This window comes from Daucus carota, chromosome 2 (genome assembly GCF_001625215.2).
Source record: "Daucus carota subsp. sativus chromosome 2, DH1 v3.0, whole genome shotgun sequence".
Taxonomy (NCBI): Eukaryota; Viridiplantae; Streptophyta; class Magnoliopsida; order Apiales; family Apiaceae; genus Daucus; species Daucus carota.
The window spans coordinates 38,945,732-38,960,044 of NC_030382.2; the positions used below are offsets into that span (position 1 = coordinate 38,945,732).

Here is a 14,313-nt window from a genome sequence, read left to right on the forward strand (position 1 = left end):
ATTATCCTATTGTGAAAGCCATGTCATAATTTCTCAAATCTCTAATTTGCTATTTAATCACCCATGTTGGTGATCCACACATTGACACAATTAGATGGATTTTTTTATTATTTTTTTAACGTAGAAATCCACATTTAAGGTTTTTTTTAACGTTAAAAAAAAATACATTGACATAATTTTAAAAGATCAAATATATTTTTCAAAACTAATTCATCAAAATTATTGTATCCAAGATTATGTTAAATTCTGAAATAGTTGGTTATATATATTGAAAATATAATTAATTAACTGATATATGTCTTAATATAATTGTTTATAATTATAATATATAAGATTATATTTAAATTTGTTTAGTTAGACAAATATAATTAATCAAACATCACCTTGTACAATTTTAATGAGATACACAAGTGGAATGGTAAAAATATTACATAAGATTTAACAATTACATATGTTGACTGTTGACCTAGGAATTCTCTAATTTATTTATCGCATAATAAATATAATAAATAACAAAAACCCCTGATTTCATTTAATAATTTAATATTCCTGTCAAAAAAAAGTTATAATTGAATATAGGTATACAGTATACCGTGTATAGATCCTCTTAGTTTCCGAGGAGCCTTTTCTCCGGCGAGAGTGAACAGAAATTCCGCTCAGTCCACAACGGAGGTAAATTTTCACCTCCGATTCGATAAGCTTTCAGGTTAATCAATTTGCAATAATGTTTAATCTGACAATAATTTTTAATCAGTACTAGTGTGAAACTAGGGCTTTTTTGTTTGATTACTGATGATTACTTTTATGTTCTTAACCGCATTGTGTTATGTTATCTGTATCTGTTTATGTACAATTTGTGTAGCTATATATTATATTCTGTCGAGACTTGATAGTTGCATATACTTACTTGCACAGTTACATGCATGGGATGGGCTCAAGGGAGAATTGTTCTAGGACAGTCTCAACTAATTTCGTAAAATTAATCTTAAATATAGGATGAGAGGATATTGGGAGAGGAGGGGGGGGGGTTGGGGCTGTTGTCGTTAAATGAATTTTTTGAAGCGGTTGTCGGGTTTTTTAAGAGGGTTCTCTTTTGAATCTTGTGTTTGTTTCGGTGAGAATTAAGAATTGGTGATAGGTTAAGGTGGTTATTTGAATGCCAATTATGAATGATTTTGTGTTTTGAGTTGTGATTGAATTTAATATCGGGATTATATCTTTATACAGATGACTAGTTTGTTTATGCAACTTAGATTTCTCTGTTCTCTCTTGAGCACCAGCCTGTAAATGTGCTACTCTAACTATTGTTGAATGTAGTATTTGAACCAATTAAGGTAGGAAGAAATGTGAACAAGGTTTGCGGAGAGATCTCTGTTCGGTTTGAATAGGGCAGCACAAAATTCACTTGGGCTGCTTTTTCCGTCCTTAAAAGGCCTGGGCTTTTTTGTCAGAAGACTCAAAACTGGGGCAGAGCATTGACTTTATATATTATAAATTAAATAAAAGAACTTATATTTTAACTGATCCATATTCCACCAAAATTAACATAATTATTGTCTCTTGTCCATTCATTCCATGTTTTGGTAAATTAATCGATTGTCTTTAAACTTGATATATATAAATATGTAAATATCGTGTATGTCTGTTTGTCTGTGTGAAGTATCTTTAATTTGTAGCATGTGTAAGTACAAGCATATAAACATTTATTAGTTGAGTTTTTATTTTACCTAAATATATATGGCATGTCGAAGGCCTAGGCCTGCCTGGGCTGGGCTGGGGTTTTGGGTCCAGGTTTTATGTGCATCTCCAGGCGCAAACTCTCCCACCCAAGTTCAAATTAATTGTTTGTTTGATATTTTGCCTGTTCTTTTTGCCCTTGTACATGAGTGAGGAAACTCAAGGTTGTGGGGGAGTTGGTTACTAAAAAGATGAACAACTGCAAATTAATTTTAGGGAATATAAGATGAGAGTTTTTAAGTATCATCCTCCTTGTAGATACCTACCAAAATTGGTAGATGTGTGTGGAGCGGGCTGGTGTTTACGTACTTATATATAAAACTAGGAGGAGCCGAAAATCTGAATGTAATGCTTGTGCAAGTGTCAAGTTTATCTGATTCAAGTTCTAAGTATAACATAAACTACATACGCTCATATCCGAATCTTCCACGGGTACCATTTATTAATACATCAACCAGTACCAACACCTAAAATCCGGAATATCTCCCATGAGGCAGAAAAAAGTAATGGTTTTAGTTAGTAGGAATGGTGTGATTCCAACCTGTTTCCGCAAGTTAAACTTCTTATGATTTAGTTTCTATTGCCTGTGTCCTCGACCAAAAATGTATCTTTCACTGTAAGTATTCTTTGATTCAGTCCAATCTTTTTACTGTGTAATGTAATAAAAATTACATTCTAACATATTCTTCTGCCTAGTTCCCATCCATGTCCTTAGCTATCCTCTTCCACACCTTCAGAAAATATTCTGGATTACTTGACTCGACTTGAAGTTGTCAACATAAGTGGACAACTTTCAACACAAATAAAAAGGAAAAATTAGATATCCAACTGTCATCAACATAAAAAAGGCTGATTGAGGAGGAACAACATTTTAAAGCAACAACTGAAATTAATTAAATTTTTGGCAGGTACCACAATTTCTATATTTTATCGGGGTAGTTGGAAAAGGATTACTAAAAAATGGTGCTTACATTGGAAGTGCATAGTGTAGAAATCATTATTGTGGGTTTGAAATGTTTTTGTATTCTGTGCCAGAAGGGCTGACAAATATGGCTCTCGGGTCATAGCCCAGTTCCGTGACAGCCCACTTTATACTCTCGAGGGTCGGGATCTTTTGATAAGAACCGGCCCACCGGGTCACCAGCAGTTCTTCGTTTTAATGAGCTGTACGGTTTTGGGCTGCAAGCTCCTGAATCTTCCCCGTTTTGAACTGGGGCACCTTGGGCTCCCTATTCTTCTCCGCACCCTTTCGTTTGGGTTTTTTGGGAAATGATATTATTTTGTGTTTTGAAGAGAGAATATATGTATTTACATTTTATGTATGTTGACCAGCGTTTCCCCTTCTGAGCTGTTAGGGTTTTCTTCTGATAATCGTTTTTTAAGAGATTTGCTTGCTACTTTGTTTTTTGTGATTCTTTTTTGAATTAAAATTTTCTGTTATTATTTTTTCCAGCTAAAATATTCTCTTGGTCCAGTTTCACGCTTGATATACAAGTTTCTGGGTTCAGTTTACTAAATACCTGTACTGTTTCCTGGCTTTACTACATGAAAGATGGCATTGAAGAAAGTCATAGCTATATGTCAGTCAGGGGGTAATTTTGAGACTGGGAAGGATGATTCTATGTCTTATATAGGGGGTGAAGCTTATGCAATTGATCTTGATGCACAATCCCAGTTAAGCCATTTTAAGGAAGAATTAGCTGAAATGTTTCAGTATAATGTTGATAGCTTGTCAGTCAAGTACTTTCTCCCTGGAAACAGAAAGACACTCATCACAATATCTAGAGACAAGGATCTGCAGCGGATGGTAAATTTCTTTGAGGAATCTGGCCAAGTGGAGTTGTTTATTTTGTCTAAGGAAGGTACTTCTCAAGATGTGGTAAACGCACCTCTGATTAGGTACCTACAGTCTGATGCTTTAGATGTGTTAAATATTTTCTTGTTACTTTACTGGGAAATCAGTGTGTGGAACTACATAGTAACACTGTTACTCCATATCCTTTGAGTTATTATAATTAAAGGGATATACATTTAATACAACAAAAAGGGATAAATTTTTGTGCCATTAGATATTGCTTAATTTTTATGGTTATATTTATGCGATCTAGTTGAGTCCATGCATTTCTACAACTGAGCAAGAACGTTTGATGCATATCTTTATATTCTGTTTTGCTTTAATTAATTGGTCACGAGTATTACATTCTTATGTATTTAATTGCTTCTGTTGTTAAAACAATTTAAACATTAAAACAGTTTGTAATTGAATATATGTGTTTTCCATATTTTTTATAGTTAAATAAATCTATGATTATAATTTATAAATATTATAATATAATTATTTTTCTCACAACACAAAATCTGAACAGAATTGTATATTGTACTTGGCATTTAATCGTTTATATGTATTGTCAAATATAATAAATCCAAAAATGCATATTTTACATTGTATATTGTACTTCATTTAATCGTTTATTTGTATTGTCAAATATTATAAATCAAAAAATGCATATTTTACATTAATACAAATACATATTATGTGTATGAATAAAGATTCAGTATGTAATGTTAATTAATTTATAGATATATTATGTAAATTTATAAAAGAAAAATTATCAATTAGTATTCCAGATAGGATAAACATATAATATAATTTTTCTGAGAATGCATAGCTGGGTGTGCAGTGATCCGTGTAACTTATGGAACCATTTAATTATGCAGTTCAAGTAGAGCAAACACAGAAGGCATGAATATTTCACATGAAATATTAAATATCGCTGAAGCTGATGGTACAACTGATATAGAAATGGACACCGCAAATGGGTTAACGCGAAGCCTAGTTGTTAGTGGTACCACAGACGATAATTGTCGCAACATTGTAATGCAGTGGGAAAATATTATCACTGGTGTTGACCAAAGATTTTCTGATTTCACTGAGTTTCGTGATGCTCTGCATAAATACTCAATTGCACATGGATTCACTTACAAATTCATCAAGAATGAAAGTCAGCGTGTAGCTGTTAAATGCAAAGCAGAAGGCTGCCCATGGCGTATATGGGCATCAATGGTATCTGGCACACAGCTATTCTGTATAAAGAAAATGAATTCTACACATACATGTGAAGGAGCAGCCGTAAAAGCCAAGCATCGGGTAGCAAGGGACTGGGTAGGAAATATAATAAAGGAGAAGTTGAAAGTTTCTCCAAATTACAAGACAAGAGATATTGTCGGTGATATCAAACGAGAATATGGAATTGAATTAAACTATTCTCAGGCATATCGTGCGAAAGGACGTGCAAGGGAGAAACTGCATGGTTCTTATAGAAAGGCGTACAGTCAATTACCACTTTTCTGTGAGAAGATAGTGGAAACAAATCCAGGTAGTGTTGCTACATTCACTACAAAGGAGGATTCAAGCTTCCAGCGTCTATTTGTTTCGTTTTATGCCTCAATATCTGGTTTCCGACAAGGATGCCGGCCTCTGATTTTCCTTGACTATACACCTTTGAACTCAAAGTACAAGGGTATGTTGCTATCTGCTACAGCAGCAGATGGGAATGATGCTTTCTTTCCTTTGGCTTTCGCTGTAGTTGATGAGGAGAGTGATGAAAACTGGCATTGGTTTCTATCCCACCTGAAAGATGTAGCCTCCACATCCCAACGGATCACATTCGTAGCAGATTTTCAGAAGGGTTTAGTAGAGGCATTGCGTGAAATCTTCGGTGGAGGGGCCTTCCATGGATATTGTTTACATCACATTGCTGAGAAACTTAATAAAGATTTGAAAGAGCCATTTTCTTATGAAGCCAGACGTCTCATGGTCCAGGATTTGTATGCTGCTGCTAGGGCATCAAAACTTGATGCTTTTGAGCGGTGCACTGAAAGCATGAAAGCTATATCTCCTGAAGCCTACAATTGGGTTATACGTAGCGAGCCAGATCACTGGGCAACCGCCTTTTTTGGAGGAGCAAGGTATGGTCATATTTCATCTGATTTTGGACGACCGTTCTACAGTTGGGTATCCGATGCAAAGGAATTGCCAATAACTCAGATGGTTGATTCATTACGAGGTAAGCTGATGGAGTTGTTTTATAAACGGAGGATTGATTCTAGTCAGTGGGAAACAAAGCTAACGCTATCTATGGAAGAAAAATTAAAGAATGAGATTTCAAAAGCACACTCACTTCAAGTAACTCATTTACATGATAGCACATTCGAAGTTAGAAGTGAATCTGTTGACATAGTTAACATCGAGCATTGGGACTGTAGCTGCAAAAGTTGGCAAATAACTGGGTTGCCATGTTGCCACGCCGTTGCTCTTATTAAACTTCTTGATAGGAGTCCCTATGATTATTGCTTCAGATACTTTACTGCTGAGAGTTATCGTGCTACATATTCAGAGTCGATTAATCCTATACCTAATGTAGAGGGAACAGTGATGAGTGAACCAACGGAGACAGCTTTTATTGTAACTCCTCCACCAACTAAAAGTCCAAGTCCAAAGGTGGGGAAGAGAAGGAAGCAGGACGGTACATTTGATATAATTAGACGCACACTCCAGTGTAGCAAGTGCAAAGGCCTTGGTCACAACAAGAGAGCATGCAGGTTGGTTATTTTGAAACAGCTTCATTTTAAAATATATATTAAAGTTTTCATTCCAGCAAAGATGCCTAATCCACGGACATGTTATAAACTCATCAGATATATGCATTAACATGTTTATCTTTGTATATCAATCATTTACCCTTTTTAATACAAAAATTGGTGATACATTACCAATTTATTGAGTTGTACTGGTGGTGTAAGTTTAGCTCGTAACATCTTAGAGGTGTGACTATATATATGTCTGCAGTGTCCTTTAAAAATTAAAAGTGAAAGAATACGTATGGAGACTAGAGATGCATCTCTAACTGAGGAATCAAACACAAAAAGAATTTGAATTTACCTACAAAACAGGGAATTGTATTGTATACTATAGGAATTTTTTTTTCTATAAGATGAAATAGGGTTATTATTATTTTTATAAGTATTTCATGTTGATGCAAATAATTTAACAATTAGATTGATATTTTTTAGTTTGTCTTGATTTGTGCCAAGGCTTCTGGCACCCCTGACCTATATATGATATGTAATTAGAGTATCACTGAACAAACTCTGAATAGACTAATCTTGCATGGATTGTATATTTACAATGAGTACTCCCTTAAGTGTTGATCAGGTTTCTTGAACCATTTAAACAATAAAGTTGTAATATTTAGTTAACGTGGAGAAAGTATCAAAACTTTAAGGGTGTCAGTAAGGGTGCACAGTGAAATACTCCCTCCGTCCCTCTCATTTCCTTACAGTTTTTCTTCGCTGCTTGGAACTCATTTTAAGGTTCCTATAAAATATAGTTTCATAACTTATTTTTAAAATTTTCGTTTTTCTATAAAAATTTAAACATTAAATTTTTGTTCAGAAGAAAAAAGTTCAAAAATGAAACTTTACTTTATAGGAGCTTTAGATTGCGCGTCAAACCCTCTGTCCCCAATGTTAAGAATCAAGGGAGGACAGAGGGAGTTCCAGATTTAGGAAAACATACTTGAGAAGTGGATTGTTGAACAGAAAACCAAATATCTGATTTTTTTTGCCGGACAAACAGATAGACACCTGCTATGCATACCTAAGCGGTAAAATTTATATGATGCATAATGCATAAATAAGAATTAGAAGTGATATGCTGCATCCCACTCTGTCCGCATATGTCATAAAATTGTAAACCTGAAGAGGTTAGCATGACATTTGTTATGTTTCACATCATTGTTCTCAAGGCCTGCTGTATGAGGGGATCAGGGATTAGTGATCACAGTTCCTTGTTCATGAAGGACATTGTTTCTGTTTTTAGTTTGAGACAACAATTCTATGTATACCCTTGATACATTACTATATACGATAATGTGGCATAACTTGCTAGAACATACTACACTGATGAGTTAATTTTAGCTGTTTTTCTACATGGAATCTTCATTTTGCCTAGAGTACCCATGGCGGACACTCAACCCTGGCACTTGGGGTTGGACTCTCCTACACTTACTTTAGGCCAAAAATATTTAAAATTATAAAATTTTCCCAAGTTTGACACTTGGAATGTCGGACACTTTCAGCCAAGTCCGTGTTAACAGAGATTGGCTGTAAAAAATGTGACATTCTTACATGTTTTGTGTAATTTATGAACATTGAATAAAAAAATTTACTAATTTTAAGGGAGTATTTATATATAATGATATCTGATCTGATGGATTAGTGATCTTAAATTAAATTTAAATCTGATAACATCTCCTGGTTCTCACTAATAGCAAAGCTTTCCTAATAATGGGTTTGCTAGAAATTAATATGAACACCATATACTTATTTATGTATCCAAAATATTGACACTGACCCAAATGATTCACTTATAGACATCAGTATAACGTAAGTTTCACTTTTTTAAGATAACTCTATAATTAACCTTAGTTATTTCCCTAAATTCATCATCAGGTCTATTGTTCTCTCTAAGTTCCATGTCCTACTTTCTAGTCATTAGCTTCAACCCTACTTTCTAGTCATATGCAAATGTGGCATATGATTAAGTATACGAAGTATCAGCTTTGGAGCATGGACATGGTTTTTTCCCTTAAAAGCAGCTGACTCGGAGGATGCTCATATGGTAGTTATAAAGAATTTGGCCCCCGACTTTAGTTGTCAAATAGAGAAATCAAGCCTCATATCAAGTGTCCTTATTAATTACTTTCAAGATTCGCACTGCGTCTCTATACCACAGCTTGAGAATACTTACTGCCTCGTAGAGTCATACTTACGTAGTTGGGAGCATATCTATCAAAACAGTTAGTAAGGGAGAGATGGTAAAAGACTATAATTACTTTCATAAGATTGCAATTTTGGTCTTGCACTTGTGTTATTGGGGGTCTAGTAGGATGTATGGTGCTAGAAAATTCATATTAGTATATTGTAACTTTGGCCTTCTAGTGTACTCCACTGGCTTCTAGTAAAATGACATTTCCGATGTATTAGTTGATGTCATTCTAGTAACTGAAATTAACTGAAGTAACAGTCTCAACTTTGAGGATCTTCTAGTCCATATATAGGTGCTTTAAGATCAAAGTATCTAGTTGGTGAATCTACCCTATAATTTGATGATGAAATGAGAGCTCTTTTTGTGTGCCTTGTCTTCTTTTCTTCATGTCTTCTTTCAGTCTATCTCCCCCCCTCCCCAAACATTTATCATCTTGGAAATACTTTTTTCTTAAAGCTGCATAACGTGATGAAATTTTATAAACTGTTTTCTGGTTATATATTTTCTGAAAACTGTTTTTAAAAACAGGGCCAAACACCACAACTCTTTTTTGAATACTGTTTTTTGTTTTTAAAAACAGAAAAACACTGTTTTAGTAATGAAGCCAAACAGTCACTAACTTTCTCTGCTTATTGAACATGTGTTCTTGAATATAGATTTTTAATCTTTTTATGTTCACCAGAGGTGACCTCTGTTTAGAACTCTGGTGTTGGTTCTGACTGTATTTGTTTCTCCCTTTTTTTTTTTGCTTCTGCATACAGCAAGGTCAGCGAAGACGGTGAAGAATCATCAGGTCCTTCCCCCTCAATAGATGTTACAACAGAGGAAAGTTGAGAGGACTATATAGGTGATGTCTAGTATCTTTTCATTGTATGTAGTCCGTCTGAAGTAGGGTAATTCTGTGACCTCCTGTATCTAATTATGCTCAGTGATATTCATCCTCAAGTCTTGATGTTGTTTATGCAATTTTTTTGCGAACTATCCCTAAGAATCTTAGAGATGAGAATGGAACTAATGATTAAAATAGGAGCTTCTCCAATTTATTTATTTTTATCATAAAATGGAAACCTTATTTACAGTTGTTTTGTTGACTACTAATTATTGCTTTGATATAAGAAATAACTATTCTTTTATATTACAAAGATCTCCATTTTGAGAGTTTATATTGTCTGTAAACATATCATAATAATAAATAAATTAAACTGCAGATGACCTGTAAACATATCATAATAATAAATAAATTAAACTGCAGATGACCGGCCTTTTTTGTGTCGTGTATATATTGCGAATTTTTTTTACAGGTATCCAATGATTTTGGATTATTTTTACAGGTGAATTCTTACATTTTTTCGTTAACTTCGTATACATATTCTCACATATTTTTTGTTATATATATGATGTTGAAGTGAAATTCAATTTTTGTAACTCTTAACTAAAGTTAAAATTTACATTGTAAGTTTACATTATAATGTTTATAGTTTTCTACTATATCTCTTTACTTTTGTGTTTTCAATTATAAAAATATTGAAATATAATGTGTCATATATGAGAAGATAAAGTTCATATGAAAGTATAAATCATGTCAAAATAGCAGTTTACTTTCAAAGGATATATAGGATGTCAAATACATGACAAAAGAAAGTAATGAATTTTTATAAAAAGAAAAGGTTTGTGAGACATGCATATCAGATATATAATTCTATGATGTAAGTATATTTTATACTTTAAAATTTTTCTTCAAAAATTGAATGTGTACCATAACTTTAAAAAATGTAAATTACCTCCTATAGTTTTGATGCGTGCAATCATTTATATCTTTTTCATTATTTTTGAGATATTATTAATGATTTAATGGTATCATTGAGGTATTGGTTTTTCTGAATGGTACCATTTCGTGTATTTGACTTGCAGGTCGTACCATTCAGTTCATGATCCGATAATGATACTACCATTCCGTCTATCAAAACGTTAAAAACGTTAGTTAACCGTTTTTATTTCATATTTTGTTTTAGAAAACACAAAAAATACAACTGATATCCGTATTTTTTCTGTGTTCTTGTGTTCTTGAGTTTTTGAAGATTAAACAATTTTTTGGTCATCTTACCCGTGTCCGTTTTAAGAGTATGAGTAACAAAATCGAAACTTTAGACAAGCTCTATCTAGTTTGATCATCAATTTCATGATACAACCAAGTTCTGCTGTTATTTCCTCGCTTGCTACTAATGGCGGCTATTCTGCCCGGAAGCCACCCATCAACCACCTTCTCCACCTAACCTTTCACGATTACAATTAACAACACAACTGATCTATAAACACAAGCACCCACAGTAGCCTCATTCAGTTTGGTTTCTTCTGTCTTTTGGTGCAGAAATTGGACAAGGAAAACATAATGGCAGTCACTTCCACACTTTAAGAGCATAAGCATTTCAAATTTGAAGGGTCGCTGATATTGTTCTAGATTAAATTTCAAGATTTCTGTGTTTCGTTTCCATTTTCCATGTGTTTTGAACATGACTAGCATGAATGGCAACTGCAATGTAGCCTGCAAAAAACTACAGAACCAGGCTGAAAAGAAGCGACAAGACACAGATAGAAACCGCAGACTAGTTTAACTGAATCTCATGTTGATTGTCAATCTCCTCGTCAGTGTGCCTAGCAGAGGAACAATTGGACATGGAGGAATATCCTTCTATTGTAGTTTCTTCTCGCTTTCGTAATGTTTTGATTATCAGGGTCTTGAGCAAGTTCATGACTTGAACAGCATGCATCAGAGCTGTCAATGGATCAGACATCTGAACCAACAAGTAGATAGCTGAGCTTTTTGATATAAGGATTTATCAACTAAAGAGCTGCTGCACATTTCAGAGCCCATGTTTAAGTTAAAGAATATACCTGTGTCATGTTTGGGCCTTGGGGCAAAAACCATGGCAATGTTCAAAAAAATACAATGGAAAAAAATGTTCGAACACAGAGAAAAAATACGGATGTCGGTTGAATTTTTTTAAAGAAAAATACGAAATAAATACGGTCAACTAACATATTTAACATTTTAATAGACGGAATGGTAGTATCGTTAACGGATCATAAACTAAGGGTCTGTTTGGGAGTGCTGTTAAAAATTGTTGTGCTGTCAGAAAAAGTACTGGTAAAATAAGTGCTGTTGTAGAAATCAAATAACTGTTTGGTAATTTTTTGAAATTTACTTATTTTGAGTTATAATATAAAAAATAATAATTATTTTGGTGAGGTTTTATAATGAAACCAATAACAGCATTCTGCAAAAACTGAAAAGCAGCTTTTTCTAAAAGCATGGGAGGACCTGCTTTTTCTAACAGCAGCTTTTCAGCTAAAAGCTGCTGTTCGGAAAAGCTGCTTTTAGATTTACCAAGCAATTTTTTACCGGCTTTTCAGCAAAAAACTGTTGTTGCTGTCTGCAACAGCAACCCCAAACAGTACCTAAGTGGTACCGCCTGTAAGTGAAAAACACGAAATGCTACCATTCAGAAAAGCCAATACCACAATGGTACCATTAATAATTTCCCTTAATTTTTTGTCATTCATCTCTTATAATTTTGATCCACAAAATCATTTCGCACCTCTTGCATTAATTTTTTGTTAGTATTAACTATTAAAATTAAACCCCTCATATTTTCCTTGATTTTTTCAATTTTTCTCTGAAAACAATTAAAAATTAAAACGCGGGGGGAGTATAAAAAAATGAGATGCTTCCAATTTTCAATTTAGAAAAATTTAATTAAAACTCATGATTCAAATTTCAAGAATATGAGTTCTTAATATCTAAAACATGAAGGAGAAACAAAACTTGAAACACAATTTTTTTTGGTTATAAAATTATAATTTATATATAAATGGTTAAAAAATCCTCCTTCCGCCCCCTTATAGAGTATATAGTTCTAGGAGGGAGTATAAAAATATCATTTTAATAATTAAACTTAATAAGTCGATAATATTTTAATTGAAATCTATCTCCATTGATATCATTGTAACCTGATTCAAATTGTACCATTTACTTTCAAATTTTGAGATGGATAATGCTCTTCCTCATATGTCCCTCACACTCATTGTCTTCGGAACAAGTTCTGCGTTCAAAAAATATATAAAATTGTTGCTCAATAAAATATTCACTCTATTACTTACTTGTCTCTTTCTCCCTCCACAACCGCCATATCATATGCATGCAGCAATTACAGAAGCATTGTCATCATACCAACTCAAGTACTCAGCTTTCTAATCTTTTTGTTAGGGGTGGCAATTTCGGGTAATGGGTCGGGTTCGTGTCGGGTTGTCTTACCTGGTCCAGTTTTTGGGTCAACCCGAACCCGACCCGAACCCGAAATGGGTCGAAAATCTCAACCCGAACCCGACCTGTTCAGTACCCGATTGACCCGAAAATGACCCATTTTGACCCGAAATTTATTAAAAATTATTTATTTTAATTATATTTAATTATAATATATTAAAAATATATTAATAATAATTTAATAAGATTATATGTGACAAAAATATTCTTAATATTATATAAATATATCATAAATATATGTAATTTTAAAATATAAATATATATAATTAATATAATATATTTATATATAAATATTTCGGGTCGGGTTCGGGTACACTGGGTCAACCCGAACCCGACCCGAGTTTTTCGGGTAAAAAATTACCCGACCCGAACCCGACCCGAAATGTAAAACCCCCGACCCTAATTCGTATTTTTTCGAGTCGGGTTCGTGTCGGGTTTCGGGTCGTGTCTGATTTTGCCATCCCTACTTTTTGTGTGCGGCGTTTATTACATTCCACGGTCGGCCGCTCAATCTCATAGACATGGTCTATGTAAGTTGATTTCGATCTAAAGGAGAAAAAAGTTTGATTCCTCAATTTCTTGACGATTGGAGTGGGTGGCCAGAAAATGGGTGGAAAAAATCGGATCAGTCGACGTTATATCAAATTGATCGGAGATGCGACGAGGCAATATCCCTACAACATATTAACAGGTGTGATCTTTCCAAAATATAAAATTACATGATTATAATAAAATTTGATTTATAATAATATATATTATTGTGGTGCTGTTTATATTCCATTTTTTTCATGATTAGGGTTCATTTTTTTCATGATTAGGTATAATTGTGTGTTTTTTTGATAGAGGTATAATTGTGTGTTTGAATTTATGATGTTATGGGTTGTTTTGTATCCTACTTTGTCCATTTTTTAAAATATATTTTTTTATCATAATTAGAGGAAATTGAATTTGTGGTATCAATCTTATAGTGCATGATTAATTAGATCTTATTTGTTATTTATCCTTATTTTGATTCTTAGTTTCTCGTTAGTGTTCTTGACAAATGTTTGCGGTTCTTGGGCGATGGCGGTGGAGATAATGTAGCGGTGACTCAATTAGTGCGCGTAGATTATTCTGATCATTTAATTTTATTGCATGATTTCGTTTTAATTTTGTAATTTTGAATATTGTTTGTTTTAAATAGAAGTAAGTGTAGGCCTTAATTTTAGTTACTTTTTAAATGATAAGTTGACTATTTTTAAATTTGTTTATCTTTGGTATTTGACTTTCCTCTACGTGCTTAAATTTGAATTCTTGTGTTTTAATTAGGTGATTAATTGATAAACTCTTTATTGCTGATTATTGTGCCTGAATTGCATAATTCATGGGGGCCATATATGGTGGCTTTATTGTGCCTTAATGAGGTATTATTGCAACATTAATGGTT

General features: G+C 33.5%; 1 protein-coding gene across 4 annotated transcripts; it reads left to right on the forward strand.

Moving 5' to 3' along the window:
* The first annotated feature begins 553 nt into the window (after positions 1-553).
* On the forward strand, positions 554-9,647 carry LOC108205860 (uncharacterized). 4 transcript variants are annotated; one of them, XM_017375961.2, is made up of 4 exons: positions 554-672; positions 3,191-3,636; positions 4,456-6,339; positions 9,328-9,647. In XM_017375961.2, the coding sequence occupies exons 2-4, from the start codon at positions 3,290-3,292 to the stop codon at positions 9,398-9,400; spliced, it is 2,304 nt and encodes a 767-aa protein (XP_017231450.1). In that variant the 5' UTR covers positions 554-672; positions 3,191-3,289; the 3' UTR covers positions 9,401-9,647. The 4 variants fall into 4 exon arrangements, with proteins under 4 accessions (XP_017231450.1, XP_017231453.1, XP_017231454.1 ...); XM_017375964.2 differs by having other exon boundaries at positions 556-672; positions 3,213-3,636; XM_017375965.2 differs by having other exon boundaries at positions 556-672; positions 3,290-3,636.
* The last annotated feature ends 4,666 nt before the right edge of the window (positions 9,648-14,313 follow it).